The sequence below is a fragment of the Alligator sinensis genome, unplaced genomic scaffold (assembly GCF_000455745.1).
Source record: "Alligator sinensis unplaced genomic scaffold, ASM45574v1 scaffold199_1, whole genome shotgun sequence".
NCBI classification, from domain to species: domain Eukaryota; kingdom Metazoa; phylum Chordata; order Crocodylia; family Alligatoridae; genus Alligator; species Alligator sinensis.
Genome location: NW_005842008.1, coordinates 2,319,588 through 2,336,293, shown reverse-complemented (window position 1 = coordinate 2,336,293; position 16,706 = coordinate 2,319,588). Strand labels below are relative to the sequence as shown.

The 16,706-nt window shown below is 42.1% G+C and overlaps 1 protein-coding gene across 6 annotated transcripts in view; it reads left to right on the top strand.

The window, feature by feature from the left end:
* The window catches only part of ARHGAP29 (Rho GTPase activating protein 29), a 160,462-nt gene that overhangs the window by 102,779 nt on the left and 40,977 nt on the right, over positions 1–16,706 (top strand). For 5 of the 6 annotated variants that reach the window (XR_003093620.1, XM_006021847.2, XM_025201909.1 and 2 more), the window contains one exon: positions 15,560–15,703. Coding sequence is in view for 4 of the 6 variants with exons in the window: in XM_006021847.2 (XP_006021909.1) it covers positions 15,560–15,703 (144 nt within the window). In the remaining 2 variants the exon portion in view is untranslated. Of the gene's footprint in view, positions 1–15,559; positions 15,704–16,706 lie in introns of those variants that run through there. The other variant, XM_025201910.1, reaches the window with a different exon arrangement.

The following is a 16,706-nucleotide window of genomic DNA, read 5'->3' as shown; positions in this document are numbered from 1 at the left end:
GGGCGGGTGTTAAGTTGTAAACATGTGACTCTGCCCTTAAAAGTAGTTTAGCCCTGTCCCAGCAGTGGCCAGTTTGGATGAATTCCAGTTAACTTTGTCACTCAAATGCCTCCCTTCCAGTGCAGAGACTCCTTGTTTGTATGCAGCTGCCCCCAAAGATTTGCTCCAGGTTGATGTCCATAGCCTTAGTGTAGTCCAAAGCTATGTTCTGTTTACTGGGGTTCGGCTATTTTGATCTTACGGTCATATGCCAAACAAACAAAAAACCAGATAGCCTAGTAAGCCAATTTCTTAAATAAACTCAATATTAAACCTTAACACAGTTTCTCTTTTTTTATAGAAAGTTCAAGGATTAGAATCTTCCTGTTACAATAAATTAAAACATTTTACAAACTCACTGAGCACGCAGTGGTGATGATAAAAATGACACTTGCATACATTCCTGGAAACACCCACAGGAATTGTTCTTTTGACCACTAACTCCTGTGCTTATCCTTGTGAGTAACATGTATCTTACAAATGTCAAAGGCAGGCTGCTCTCCTAAAACAAATTCCAGTGGGCAGTCATTGTGAAACACAAATAGAGATAAGCAAAATGAATAGCATGGATTCAAACCTTTGCATGGATTCTGCTTATGGTACACCTGCATCGTGTATGCAAGATCAGAAACTTTGACCAACAGTGTCGATTAGGTTCTGCCTTCACCCTGGATGTTCTTGTGCTATGCTCCCATGAGATCTGACAGTATAAAGAGTGGAATGAGTCCAGCCTTTCCTCAGTTCCTTCTTTCTTCCTGGAGCTTCCTAGGACAGAAGCTCTACGGTGTTTTATCTGCATGTGTGTATAGTTGTAGCTTGTATAACTTTACTTTTTATACTATTTCCCCCTGTACGTATGACTGAAAGAGAGCACCCTGTGGTATAGGGCCATGGGGGAGATTAAACTGTAGGACCTAGTCCCACACCATTTTACTACTCTGGAGTCTTGAGATCAACAAAGAGGAATAAAAAATTGAAGTTCATGAGGTCAGTGTTAGGGTCCACATCAACATGAGCATATCTACCACAGGAAGTATTAGAGATCATGGAATAGACCTTGTCAACTGGCTAGAAGCCCATCCACAAATGTCCTTAAGGCTAAGTACCGATAGTCAACAAGCCCAGTGCTGAATTGATTCAGTCTTTGTGGGTTAGTCTACACTGCAAAGATTGAACTAATAAGCAAATGAACAGACATTAACTTTTGATTCAGGAAATGCAGCCATATGCCTGTCATGGCTCAAGCCAGAAGACCGGGGGGACTAGAGCATGGCTCTATGGCATGTAGCCAGTGTGAGCTATGTGTTCGCTTCCTCTTCCTACTGCCCCCAAGATTTGCAGTTCACAATCGCAGCAGTGTAAGGCAGTTTGTAGTGCACAGTCACAACAGCAGGACTTTTGCAGGGTTGCTCATCACTTCTTCCTGTTTCCAGGTGCCTCTGGGATTTGTAGTCCACAGCCACAGCCAGCACTAAGTAAGCCAGGAGGTTAGGGCAGCTCTGTACTCAGGGAAGGTGAGTTTAACCCCCCTCCCTAGCCTCAGACCCCAGCCAGGGTTTGCCTGGGGGGAGGTGGTGGGGGGCAGTGAGCCAGACCTCACTGCTTCAGCTAGGGAGCAGACGGGTAGGTCCAGTCCTGCTCTCTGGAGCAGACAGCCCAGCCCAGGGCTGCAAAGCGTGCTGGAATGCTGGGGGACTGTGCTTTAACTTGAACCAGGAAGGGATCTGAGACAGAAGTTTCATAAACCAGTTTGACCCAAACCACTTAAGTCTGATACTACATTCAACCATGTTTATCTCAGACTGGTTTTGGCCATTTTGAAACTGGTTTATGTACACTGATCTTCTGTTCTGTTACAGGTTTAAACCAGTTTCTGATCGCTTAAATTGGTTTATGTGTAACTTCTGTCCCTAGCCTAAGTGCATGTCTCAGTCTCCTGGATCCAGAAGTCCCTTGCTTTTATCATGCAGCGTGCCAGACTTCATTTGTGCTCCATGTACATTTTCTTTCTCAAGCTGTGCTCCATGCATGGGATGCCAAACTGTGTACTTGTTCTTAGTGTTTGTTTTGTTTTTGTGGGTTTTTTTGCATTGCAATAACAGAACAAGATCCTTCAGGAGCTTCTCTAGGCTGTTTGTATAGCGTTTGCAGTTAGGATGGAGAGACCTTTCTAATTGTACTAGGCTATCTAATGGTATGAAAACTATTAAATCATGTTGAGAGTTTGCTGGGTTAGGTCTACTCACACTTACTTGGCCCTATTCCACAAGCTTGTTTGAGGGGCATACATATTCCAGAAAGTCACTGGGCATTGCGTAGGGATTAATTTGTGCTTTTGTGCAGCACTATTCCTTAGCCTTGATTTGGAAGTCTGCTTTGAAAGACCAATCCTGCAATAATTTAATTAAGGCTCTGAACAACCACCTCCTGACCAAGTTTGCTAGTTGCTGGTGTCTAGAAGCAGAATTTATGGTGAGGAATTGCTCAACTCCTTTCCCTTGCCAGACCCTGCATCTTTTTTACTTCTTACAGTAACGGTGGCTCTTTGAGATGCTGTGCAGAATTTTCATGGCCCATTCTCTATGAAAGCGTGATTTACAATCTTGATTCTGTGTTGGTCAAGGAACTGAGGGATGCTTGGAAGAGTTTAGATTGGGTATGTACTCAAAGGCACAGACTTATCAAAGCCCCTGCAAATTAGAAATCTTACCTGAAACTCTGGGCACAGGTTTGGAATTACTTTATGACATAATTGTGAGAAGGGCTAAAAGCATAGGTCCATTACATTGGCATTTTCTGCAGCAAACTGCTTCAACAAACTCTTTTTTTTTTTTTTTTAATGGAAGTAGTTTAGGGTGCTTACCTTTTGCAAAAAATGAAAATACCAGTAAATGTTGATTTCTTTGCCTCATCAAGGCAGTCTCAAATTTGAGAGATTTGATTTTGTTAGAGATTAAAATGAGTTAATTCATAGTTTGCAAGTCAGTGTTTAAAATATTTGAAAAGGAATGTACAGCACAATAACTAGAATTAAACACTCAGCTTCCGTAAGCTGCCCAAAATCCAAAATTAAACTTAAAGCGACTTTAAGTTTTGCAGATAAGCTTATTTCAAGTGGGATGTGGGGCATCTTTATCCATTGGCCTTAAGGTAAAATACCCAACCTGACGTGCTGATTTTAAATGCAAGTTTTCTTGTTCTTTTGATTTCTTGATTAGCAGGGGGAAAAAATCCAAGTCTCATCTGTCCTTCAGATTTCCATCAAAGAGAATAACTACATCACTAAAGTGAATGTCTGTTCTATTTGGTTCTTGTTCATTAACTTGGAAGTACCTTACTGCCCCACTACCTTTTTGTTAGAATTTAGCATGATAGAACTTTAGCTGCTGCAAATTATGGCATATGCATTGTTAAAACAAAAATATATGAAATTGCTTTAGTCTTTCTCTCTTTCAAATGATTCTGTGACAAGCACTCTGATTTCAGTGCTCCCTGATACTAATTAACAAAAATGAGATATTACCGAGCTTGCTCTTTGGGGTTTTTTCTGTGCTTGTAGTTTCCAAGCCCAGTTCTGGGTACAAAAGCTGTTTACGGCAGTTCATTCTTTCAAATCCACAAAAGTATAGACTGCCTCCCCTTCAGTATGCTGAAGATTTTGTGAATAGGAAGAGTAGAAAACAACAACAAAATGGCTGCATGTTTTGTACAAAAACATGAATTTAAAGCCGATCAGTGATAGTGGAAAGACCAGTTGCCAAATCTAAATCAGCATAAATCATTCTCAAAGGGCTCTTATAGTCACTTTTTATGTACCTCTGGTAAAGTCTCTTTATCAACACACCACTTGCTTTGAATGAAAGCGTTCTGAAAAGTGCATCCCATTTTGGAATAGTGCACAGTACACTCTTTTTCATTTCATATGGAAGTAGTTTGATTTCCTATGTTGTTTTTCCAAAACTAAATTAAAATTTGAGCCAATACAGTAAGGACTAATCTGTTGACAGTTAAGTCATAACTTAAAAGCTATGTTTATTTTGAATAAATTTTTTATTAAATTTATAGTAATTACTATCCAAATATAAATGTATACATACATACTCTTCTATCTTTCTATATTAGGGTAGGCAACGTTTTTGGGCCGGAGTGCCGAAAAAACCGCTCTGTCTACCTTGGAAGGTGCTGGAATGCCGGCATGCTAAAAAAAAACAAAACCGGGGGGGGGCGGGTACATGGCAGGATGCACTGCATATTAATATAGTTAATAATCATAAATGTTGTCTTTCTGTGGTAAATACTAGATTTTCTAAAAATGCATGTTGTGATGAGAAAGAGAAGAGACAAAAAAGAGGGGAGAGAAAAAAGAAAAAGAGCCACAGGCCCCAGGAACAGCCATTGCAGGCAGTGCTTAGGGATGGGAATCTGCAGCCAGCAGTCCTGCTCAGGGCCTGGCCCAGCCCTGGCTCAATGAGGGGAGCTGTGGGTGGACAAGGCCAGGGCCCGGACAGGCTGGGTCAGCTGCTGTGGCTGTTCCTAGAAGCTCCCATGTTCCCAGGAGCTCCCGCAGCCAGGCCCTTGTGCTGGGGGAAGCTCCGCCCTGCTCGCGCTGTGCCTGGCATGCAGAGAGGCTGAGCCCAAAGCCCACCCCAAGCCCGGTATCCTGCCCCACCTTGGCATCCCTTCACGAGCAGGACAGCTGTGCCGTATCCCTGTGGAGTGCCTGGGTTGGGCAAGGTTGGGGCCCCACCTTTAGGTGCTGCTGGACACCTCCACCTGCTGCAGCCCACAGAGCCCTGATGCAGTCCCACTTCCCGCCCAACCCCTGCCTTCCCAAAGGCTCACCCAGGCTGGCCTGCTTCTCCCCAACCATCTGTCCCTGGCACCCTGGTGGGACAGGGCATTGTCTGCCTGATCCATGGGCATAGTCGGGGGGGAGCGGGGCCCGGACCTGCCGCTCCCATGCACCTCTTTCCCCTGCACTTGGGGTTGGTGCCTAATGCTGGTGGTCTCTGCGAACTGCTGCCCCTCAGTTCTGCACCAGCCCCACACCGCCTGTGGGGGCCTGGAGCCTGGGGCCAAAGTGGTGCCAGCCTCAGCTGCACCATCGGGCCGGAGGGGACAGCTCCCGGAATGCCTGCACCCACCCTGGATTGTTCCCAGGAAGAGCCCAGCGTAGCCCGGCGGCTCCTCTAGATATGCTGCGCTTGGGGAGCCAAGGCACTGGGATGGCTGGGCATGGGGCCATGTGTCTCGCTGCTGGGTGAGGCAAATGGTGCCGTGCCACTTTCAAAACAGTGGAGGCAGCAAGGCGCAGAGGTGGAGCCCAGCTCGCAGCTGTAGCAACCTCACCCCATGCAAAGATTGGGGGTCCACATGTTCCCCCCCTTGGCTCTCCCACGCTCCTTTCCCCCTCTCCCCCCACAAACCCAGGCAGTAATGAATAAAGCAGCTTGAAAGAAACTTAGCTGCCTGTGGCTGGGCTGGCTGCAAGCGCACAGGGTATCCAAGTGTGCCTACCCCTCCCCCCCTGCAGCTGAAGCAGCCTGGGCTTGCCCACCTGCTGGGAGCCTTCAGGGGCTGAGCTGGGCTGAAGGGCACAGCCCGGGGGCAGGGTCAGAAAAACCCAGACACTGTCCCTGTCTGTGCTGTCCTGACTCTGCCCGCAGTGCCTGCCACGGCGCTGTGACCTGTGGCTGCCCTGCAGAACCCAGAGCAGCAACTTAAAAAAACATTTTATTTTATTTTTAAACAATTTTCTTGCACACCTTCTGGCATGTTGGGGAAAATGTCTCTGCGTGCCACTAATGGCACACATGCCAGGGGTTGCTGACCCCTGTTTTATATTTTGCTATGGAGAGTTGTCATTTTAACTACTTGTAAATATGAATCAAAACTACCAAAGCATGGAGGGCACAAGAGAAAGACTATAAGTGGTACAAAAGAGAATAGACTACTGCTAATTGCTTTTCACATGATACTGTGGCTCATTCTATAGATTGTAAACTCTTTGTACCAGGAACCATTTTCTTGTGTGTACAATGACCAGGGATCCGGATTGTCTGCTCCCTGCAGAAAAAAGCGCAGATTTCCCCTTTTACCCGAGAAAAATGTGGATTTTTCATTTTAACAGAGAAACATGCGGATTTTACACTTTTTCAAAGAGCTCTCTGCAGACTGGCAGAGTTCCAGCCTGCAAGGGGCTCAGGGGAGCAGAAGGAGGGTGGTCAGGCAGGGGGCGCCATGTTCATATATATGTGCATGGCTACCAGGCACCCTGGAGAGCAGCTCCTGTGGGTATGTGGTGGGGGGAGAGGGGAGAAAGGCCTCCATAGGGAGGGAGGGATTTCGGTAGGGCTGGGGCTGAGGCTGCTGCCCAGCTGGGCTGTGCATGGGGCTTGGGGCTCAGGGTCCTTGTGTGCAGCAGCAGGGCCCTGGTGGGGAGTGGGACAAGGCTGCAGACAGCTCATCTGGGGTGATGAGCTGGGGGTGGGGCTGGCTCCCTGCCACTGTGCACACTGAGGGGGTTGTGGGAGGCATGTGCAGCCCTGATCTGTGCACGGGACAGGGATGAGAGTGGGCTCGGTCTCCCCACCCTGCTGCCCTCCTCCCAGGGTCTCTGCAGCCTAGTAGGTGGGACCCAGCATAGCAGCACAGAGTGGGGCCAGGTACAGAAGCTCCTTTCTGGTGCAAGCCCTGCATTACCAGGAACAACAGGGGCAGCGGCATGAGGTTGTGCCTCTTGCTGCTCTGGGGTGGGCAGGGGACGTGTTGCCAGGGCAGTGCAGAGGTCACAGTAGCAAGGAGTTTCTTGCCTGGTCCCACCTGCTGTGCTGCAGAGGCCCCAGGGGGAGGGCAGCAGTGCAAGGAGCCCAAGCCCTTAGTGCAGAGCTTTCCAAACTGTGTGCCGCGACACATTAGTGTGTCGGCGGCAGTGTGTAGGTGTGTCGCGCAAAATGCAGAAAATTTTGCGGAAGAGCACCGCGGAGCTCCCTTACTCGCGTCTGCTTCCCTTGGCCCCTCCCCCGGAACTGAATTACTGTGTCGTGAAATGATGCATGTCTAAAAAGTGTGTCACCAACATGAAAAGTTTGGAAAGCTCTGCCTTAGTGGGCAGCTTGCCCCCGCCCCTGCTCTGCGCACAGATCTGAGAAGCACTTGCCTTCCTCCCCTCCCCCCCAGAGTGTACAGTGACGGGGAGCCAGCCTCACCCTTCCCGCCTGAGCTTCTAGGGGAGGGGGAGCCAGCTCTGTGCTCTACTTTGCTCCACTACAGCAGTTGCCACCTCCTGTGAATGCTAGCCAGGGCCACTACTGTTGTGGGGGGCAGGGGGCTGCGGACCCAGGTCCCTGGCCCCACAGAGCTGGGGGGAGGCTGTGGTGGGGGAGTGAGGGGCCCCAGCAGGGCTTGGGGGCTGTGGCTTGGGAGTGAGGGGCCTGGACCTGAGTTTTGTGAGCTAAGGGGACAGGAAGAACTCTTGATTTTCCATGAAAAACCCAAAATCAAATACGAACATTTATAGGTATTTAGAATTTATTTTGCTATAGTGGTTGAGGCACTGGTAGGCTTCACAATTGTTGTAAAATTGTGTATACAGTAAAAGTTTTGTTATCTGGCATGAGTGGAGGAAGGGGGGTGCCAGTTATCAAAAAATTCTAGTTATCTGAGAGTTATTTGGAAGACAGTGCCATACTTGTAGTGCAAATACTTGATGTGCATGCCGGATAGACACGACAAAGATTCCAGTTGCTAAAATGAGGATTTGTATTGGGGGATATTGGAAATTCTGCTTACTAGAGTATTCCAGTTAGCAAAATGTTGCTTAATACAGCTTTTACTCTATATCAATAAAACATTGTGTTCATTTGATACCAATATATAGAGTGGTGTTTCATTTTAATCGTGGATTTGGGGGGGTTTATCAGAGAATTTGCAGGCCTTTAAATCAGAATTTAATTGGAGAAAACCAGGATCCCTGGTGACAACTAATGTTCTGAGACATGCATCCCTGATTTGGAATACACGGGTACGTGTGTAATACACAAATGGCATGGGTGGGGCTTGATTGGTGCTAGCTGGCCTGCATGTAGTGTTTCATGTTGGATATCTAAATTGCAAGCTGTCCTTTGTAGCAGAATATTTTTTAAATCACTGCCTTTGTATAAATAGTTCTTTGGTTTTTAAATAACCAGAGCGCACACAGTTTCTTACCACCACAACCCTTCAGGTATGTAATTCCAAAAAGGCAAAGTACTCAGAGTTGATAACTTCTCATTCTATAGTAGATTTCATGGTAGAAATTCTAGTCCTCATGGTTGCAGGGGAAAAATGCGAACAGGAAAGGCTTAGCAAGGAAAGCAAAATAAAAGCAGCTGTACATTGTCTTCCTTTTTATTGTTTTAAGCCAAACATATGTTTTGGGGATCCTGATTCTTTTTTTTTTCCAACGCTCTGCCCACTGATTTCCTTTTGGTTCCAAGTATTCCCAGGAACACTCTTCTTCAGTTGCTTCCATGTGGTGCTAGGGACAGCCATAAGGATACATTCAAAAGAAATTAAAAATGCATGTTGAAATTAGGAAATGGCTAGCTATTGATTTTGTCATAATCCTGCTCTTTGTTCTCCTAAAAAATGTTTATATCTTAAGTTGGCCATTGCAATATATTAGACATTATGATCCAAATTATGCTTAAATAGTATAACGCCCACGTATTGTCCTGTATTACAGATTGCAGCTACTTCAACCCTGCAATCTATTTTTATAGTGAGCCAAAGTTGCCAGTGTCCAATATAAGTTACTGCTCTAGTGCTATAAGGTATTTGTGGGTGCAGCTGGAATGGAAATAAGTTAAATGATGATCCCTGTACTTAGAAGGCGAGCATAAGCAAATATTGCTGTAAAATTAGTTTAACACAGGACGTAACCTTTCAATAGTATTTATTATTATATTGTAAAATACAATTTTATTCCAAAACTCTGTTAGCGTGTTATCTCCAGAAACTAAACGTGCATATCTTAAGCCTTGTTAGTTCTACTGAAAATTAAGCAAATATATTAGATTTGTTGTTCTCTGAATAGTTTGAATGGCTGATCCTTTCCCCATAGCCTCTCCCCCAAATATTTTCTTCTCCTCCCAACCATAATTTTCATGACATGCCTAGCTTGTACAGCTCCCATGAAGACCAGGGAAGGTACGGCTTTCACAGATGCTCAGAGCTAGGAATTCCTGGCTCTGCAGTCCCCCTGCCCACCTCCCCCTCTTTGCCTTGACCTTTTTTCCTTAACTTTTGTTTTCTGCATCAGTACCAGTTTGATGGTACCTTGGCAGTGTTTTTAGGCTTATGTTGTTTGTGAAGTGCTTTTCAGCATTTGTTCATTATTTTATAGTGTAGTTTAACCAATGTTCATGCTTGTCTGATAAGAATATCTCTTTGGACTGGGCTGAAGAGCACTTGTTAACTTTATTTGGCTATATATTATGTTGATATGTAACACTGGAAACTTCTTAGACTTTTTGTTTGGATTTTAATGATGTACTTTGCCAGATTAGCCAAATGCAGTACAATCTTAGGTGGGCTGGTCAGGGGGGAATACAAAATCAGCCAGTGGGTTTAATCTTGGACATTTTCCAAAACTTTGATGCATGTGTTAGATAGATTCAACACACTTCATTGCTGCACACATTTTGCTTAGTCTGCAATGCTCATCTGGGAGTCTCATAGTCTGGATTCAGTACAGATCTGAATGCTGTTTCCTACTATGCAGGTTGGGAGTTAACAAATTTGGCAGCAAGAGATTTTGTTTTAAAGCTGCCTTGCATTGTTAACTACTTTGCTTTGAGGCTTGATCTTCAACCATCTGACCTACAGATGTAATCGCTGATAACACCTAAATCCTTTAAAGAATTTAGTAGAAACAGAAAGGACATCAACAGCCAAGAGGAAAAGAACAAGCTTCTTCAATCCATGATTGTGTAATGGAAACTTCTTTCCTGTTGAAGAGAGCTGTTTAAAATTTTCTTATTTTCTAAAGGATTTGGGTCAATTAGATGCATTTCTTAAGAAAGGATCTAAAAGTGAGCAGAGATAATCAGCCTCATGGTACCTTTGACCCTAAAACAAATGGTTTTCACATTTGAAAGCTAAAATCTTCACAAACTTTTGGGTCTGTAGAAACCACATCTTGATCATTGTAAAAGCCACTGACCTATGTTAAAGCTTAATCTTAGTCAGGACAACACAATTTGTAGTGTTCATCTGCAAATTGCCTTACACTTTTTATGATTTCATCTCAGGTCAATATAGGAACACACCTTTTTACCTAGTGGGCATAATTTGTGCAATAGAGAGAGGGCTATTTGAAATGTGGTAACTAATTTATTGTGTATTTCATTAACCAGAAGCCTTTGCTAGGATTTTATCTAGTTCCGCCCCCCTGCTCAAGCAAGGACCCTCCCTCTAAACTGTCTCAGCCTATTGTTTGCTTGACTTGCAATTTAACTTTGAATAACAAAAGTTCCACACCCTCTCTAGGCGATCTGTTCTAGTGTTTAACTGCCCTTGGATAGTAGGGAAAACTGATTCTAACCTAAATCTTTAGTGTTATAACTTAAGGCTGTTACTACTTGTGCTGCCTGTAGAGCACAGACAAAAAAATACCCTCCTTTTTTTTATAGCGACCTTTTTGTCGTCAAATACAAAAATGAAATTTCCCCTCAGTTTTTTCTTTCCTGGACAAAATAATCCCAGTTTTTTTTCTCATACATCATGTTTTCTAGACCTCTAGTTATTTTTGTTGCTGCACTCTTAATTCAGTTTTTTCCATCTTTCTTGAAGTGCAGTGCACAAAACTGGATGCTGGATGTCAGATGTGGTCTTAGCAGTGATGAACACAGTGGAAGAATTGCTTCATACAACTTGTATATGATACTTCTACTAATACATCCCTGTATCTACTATGTTTTTATTTTTTGCATGTGTTACACTTACACTTAGCCTGTGTAGCCCCTTGTTCTTTTTTCTGTCATAAAACCGAAATACATAGGTCCATCTGAAACATCATTAAGTTTTAGTCTCCTCTTAATTATGTATGCTTTCCTTTAATCTTTATCATCAGTTTAAAATCAAGGTTGGTCCCAGATATCACCTTTTTCAAGTATGACAAATCCACTTATGCACTCTTGGCTTTGCCTTCCATAGACTTGTGAAATGAGGTTGAGGGTGACTGTTCAATTTTAGCATAAAGTAATATTTCCAACAAAACATGGCTAAACAAACAGTATTACATTGATTCTAACACATGATCTTGTGTATGGCTCTAATGAAAAATGTTGGAAATATGGTAGATATTTGGCTTTCAAAATATAACTTAGTTGCTTTCATTTTTGTACTTTACCACTGGGACAAATCTGTTTTCACAAGGGCTTCTCAAAAACAGTTGCTTACAAAACATTTGGGCTTATGTTATGTTAAAGCAGATTGAACAAAGGAATACCAACCCGACTGACACAGAAGTGCCTTTCCCTACTTCATGTAACATAATTGAAATTGACTTGGCAGGAAGTTGTATAGAATCTGACAAGCTTGATTATAAAAGCTTCATAAAAATTTTAAAATGTTAAAAATTATAAAAATTGTTTTTAATGAGAAGAATCCATTTCTGTAAGTCTGTTGTTATTTACTAATATTTGCTCGGTAGGCTTTTCTTGAGAAATGTCAGAAATTAGTAATGGGTAATTTAATATTATTTTGACACTGATGAAGATGGATGAGTTGCGATAAAACAGTGGGAGATTTGAAATTCTTGGTATGTTTGACACTAACGACTAAACAATGTGCTGACTATAGGTCTTAGAAATATTCTGATATACTTTTCAGTTACTTTAGCTTATAATTGCCTTCAGGTCAAACCTGAAGAATGCCCTGCATTCAGAAGCTTGTCTAAGTCTATCCCAACCAAGCAGTTGCTTCAATAAAAGTTATCCCCCACAAAAATCCTTGCCTTTCTCATTAACTAAGACTGAAAACTTTGAACAGAATTTTATCTAAAACCGATATTGCTTCATTCCTAGATTTGTAATGAATACATTCATTCTGACTATTTTTAGTCACCCCTTTCCACATCTAGTTCCCCAAATGACACTTGATTTATAACTGTACTTAAATTTTTTTAATACTTTCTTTCCTGTTAGAGAAAGAGGTGGCAATTTTTAAATTCCAGTCAAATCTAAATGTCATAAGCAAGCAAATAAACTCAGTGTGTGAAAATCCATTTTCCTTCTTTGGGCATGAACTTATGTTCTTGGGAAGGTTATTTGTGGTCTTCTATAGATTAGCTTTTTTAAAAAAAAAATCACCATGGGAAATGAAGGTGAAGTAGAGACTTCAGGATTGACACCACCGTCTTTACATTTAGGAGGCTGAGAAGGCCAGTAACTATTGCAGGGTGTCCCTATCTGTCCCTCCCCGCCATCCCAATTCCCCCCGTTCTTGTACAGACTAGCATAACCCATAACCCTCCATTCTGCCAGAGGATCAGAGGGGTCAATAACTGCCCTCGTTTTAAGAATTGTAGCTGACCTTTTAGGGGTTGGTATCTTTACAGTAAGGAAAAGGGACCTTGAAGTTCATTAAAGGAATTACCTGCTTGTCTTGATTTGACAAGAGAATTGGGGTTGGGAGGGCAGTGAATTTGGGAAGGGATGGAAGGGGTAAATGCAAAGCAAATATTCTATTTTTGTGACTTAAAAGGCGGGTCAAACAGGAACTTGTCAGGCACCAATTTGTAGAGTATTCTTTTCATTGTAAGCTACTTTCTCCTGTTTAGTGACCAGCTTATGCCATGTAGGACAGGCTGGCAGTAGAAATATTTTTATCAACCTGCTATATTGTACTTTTGGTGGTTGGGGTGGTGTGGGCATTCAGGCACACAGTTGATAGGTCAGAGGTCACAAGTTCAAGGCCACAGCAGAAGTCCTGTCAGATTCCAACAAATCTGCACATTCTGCTAAGTACCTTGTCACAAAGACATGAAAAAAGAAGGGGTTGTACTTTTTACCTCATTATGTATATTTTCTCCAAATGGACACTAATACAAAAGGCTTCCTGTCCTGGATAGTTTTAAAATGCTGACTACAATGCAACTCTATTTCACGGTGACCTTTTTTTTTTCTTATCAGGATTATTTGCATGAGATTTTTTTTTTTGTCTATCATCACTGAAAACAATACATGTTTTCAAATATTTTGTAAAAAAAAAAAAAAAAAATGTAGTATTATAAGACATTGGATGACTAACCCTAATTTTAATGTAGCCAGATTCTTGCTTTTGAGAGAGAATTTTGAACACAATATGTATTTTCATATTTAAATATATTATCATGTAGATTGTATTGTAGTAATTTTCTACCATGATTGTGGCTTGAAACATATTGTTGCAGATTTGATACTTTAATAAATAAATGGAATTTTCTCAATTTCCAGGGTCCGCATTGCCCTGGAGTTCATTGGATATTAGTGCTGTATGCTCTGTGGCATGCCTTTGGATACAGTTGTGACCCACTTGGCATTTCAGTATTCATCAGTATTGCGTTATCGCAGTTTTTTGTTCTGCTGCTCCTTGCCTACAGCTACATATAATCTCAAATAATATTTACTGTTAATTATGTGGAGTGAGACTGAGGTTCTCATAGATCAAGGCCTGAAGGGACTATTTATAATTATCTAGTCGGATCTCCTGCATTCAGGCCAGAGTACTTCACCAAGTGTTCCTGAATCAACCGCTATCCTGAATCAACCCTTAACTTCTGTTATTTAGAAAGATACCCATTTTATTACAACAGTAAAAGCTGTGCTAACTGGCATGAGTGGGGTAAGGGGGTGCCAGGTATCTTAAAATTCTGGTTATCTGAGGCAGGGGTTTTCAACCTTTTTGAAAACCAGTGTGGAGCGTGGGGTGCGGGGGGGAATGGCAGCCACACATGGAGCAGGGGTGTGTGCAGAGCAGCAACAGCACAGGGTGGCACGTGGCGGCCGCTGCCACATGCAAGCTCAACACACCCCCCACCCCCCTTGCATCCAGCTGGCTAGAAATTCCAGTTAATAGAGTATTCCAGATAGTAGAATGCTGGTTAACACAGCCTTTACTGTAATTAATTATCTCAGTTGTTAAGATACATATCTTCTTTCTGGTCTGAATTTGTCTAGCTTCAGCCTTCAGCCAGTAGATTTTTATTGTCTCTTAATCTGCTATAATAAAGAATCCTTTTCCCATGTAAATACTTACTGACCAAGATTTAATACCACAACTTGATGTTCTCTTGGTTAAATTAAATAGATTGAGCTTCTTTAGTCTTGGACTATGGCCACCATTTTGACCAAGTGCAAGAATTTTGACTTTGTCAAATGAAGTGATTTTTTTTCTGTGTGGGATCCTTGCAGTTGACCCAACAAAACCCAAAGCACAGAGCTGCTTGTCAAAGTAGAATTATCTAAGTCAGACATTACAACTTACTCTTGCCCTTACTTAACAGAAAATTGATCTATGCCAGTATAGCACCACATTGACCTTTTAGCAAATCCTTAATGTGTTGTTTTTAAAGTAGAGCTGGTTTTAAAGATGGGTCAAAACTGAAACTGTTCAGACTTGAAATGTAGCCTTTGATCACAAACACCACAGTTACAATTGTCACCTTTTTTTGTTCTTCAGGTAAGTAAGTAGACTTATATTAGATCCTCTTTTTATTTCTCGTAAGTCAGTATTTCCTGACTCTTCGTGCTTGTGACCGCAATCCAGACAACAGCACTCTGGTCCATGTAAAATCAAAATTCTGTGCCTTGAAGCTCTTTTTGACATAGACCAGAAGATCTCTGTTTCAGCCTGTATCAGATAATATATAACAACTATAAAATTACTTAAACTGCATAGCAGATTAAGTAGGGAGAAGAAAAGCATGGGTAATAGTCATAATCATGCATATTAATTACTACTTTGGATGTTGACTACTTTTCAGCTGAAATAGAGGTTGAGACAGTGAACAGTGTTATGCTTTCTCTTGTGCAGAATAGCCTGGTATTATGTTTTTGGTTGAATTCCTATTGTAAATATGCATTTTTTAAAAGTTATAGTAGAGATCCTCTTCTCTGTGATGTTACAGGGCTTGGTTCATTTTTCTTGAGGTTTGGAGATTTCTATTGTAGCATCCTTAAACTTGTAATGATTTAGTCTGGTATCTTTTTCAGAAAGGAGTGCAGACTGAATCTTGCAGGTCCCCATAAAGCAAATAAATCATTATTTAGTACTGGCACAAAAAAGAACCATTTACATGTCCTTTTATTAGCTTAGGGCTTACTAGTGAACTCAAAACTGGCTCTGGTAAGTTTCAGGGTAGCTTTAGTCCTTCAGGGAACACAGCTCTAAAGGTTTTAATATCACTGGGAGGTTAGATATATGCATTTAGTTCTTCCTTATCCATTGCTTTAATTTGTTTTTATTGATTTTTTTTTTTTTCTTCCCCCCCCTCCAGAAAACCAAGATTGTCTGCATCATGTAGTCCATGAACGTTTAGGGGAGCTGCTGCGTGTTCTAAAAGCAGTGATCAACAAACATCAGACTCTCAACTCAGTTGACATTCTTAGTGCTGCAGGAATGGTCATTGCAAAAGTAAAAGGTAAGAAAACAACGCCTTTCAAATACCAGGAGAATTCAACTAGTTGGACATAATGTCGATTTTACTCTGTCATATTTCAGCATATTAACTTCGTTCCCTAATTTTGGAATGGATTGTGTGTATGTAAAAGGCAAACAGTTTAATTATATAAATGATTTAATAGTCTATGTTGATATGTGAGTACCTCCCTCAAGTCAAGTGTAGCATTAAATAAGCTTTTAATTTTTTTAACATAAAAGTTGGATGGTAGTATACAGAAATCAATCTACAAAAGAACGTGGCTCATGAAACCACAAACACTTTTCACATGCATGCATAGCTGTGAATTGAAATCAATATTAATATGTTTTTCATCCTTTCATATTTACTTTGCCATGATGACCTAGCAAATGGATGAATAAATTACACAAATGTATAGACAAGAGCTTTTAGATTCATATCCTGATTGAAGAAATATCCAAATTAGTATATAAATCTGTAATGGTCTGGTAGTGCTTGTTCATATAGTCCGAGAACAAGGGGAAAATAAATTTGCTAAAGCTGTCCACAAATGACAGAGATGTAGCTGTTGTTACAGTAAGATAGAAGGCACTAATTCTGCAGATGTGTATAGGTCCAGCCCACCCAGAAAGTGGCACTGCTGTGATGAACTACATAATCGGTCTAGATCCCTCTCATCCATCTGTATCTTGTACTCAGCCTTTGAGAGCAGCTTTCTTCAGCCCTAGAACCAGTTGGGTTTGAAAGTTAATGTGAAGTCAGTAGTACTCTTACCTGCCTGACAGAAATAATGTTTTCAAGTGTGAGTAAAAATGCCACTAGAGATGCACTGATATATCAGTTCCCTATCGGATTGGCGCTGATATGGGGAAAATTGACAGTATCGGAAATCAGGTTTTCTTGCCTAATGTGGCCAATAAATGCCCCATACGTGCATACAGCCACAGCATGCATGGAGCCAGGAGCACAGCCTGGCAGCTTTGAGACCAGCATTGGGCTGGTA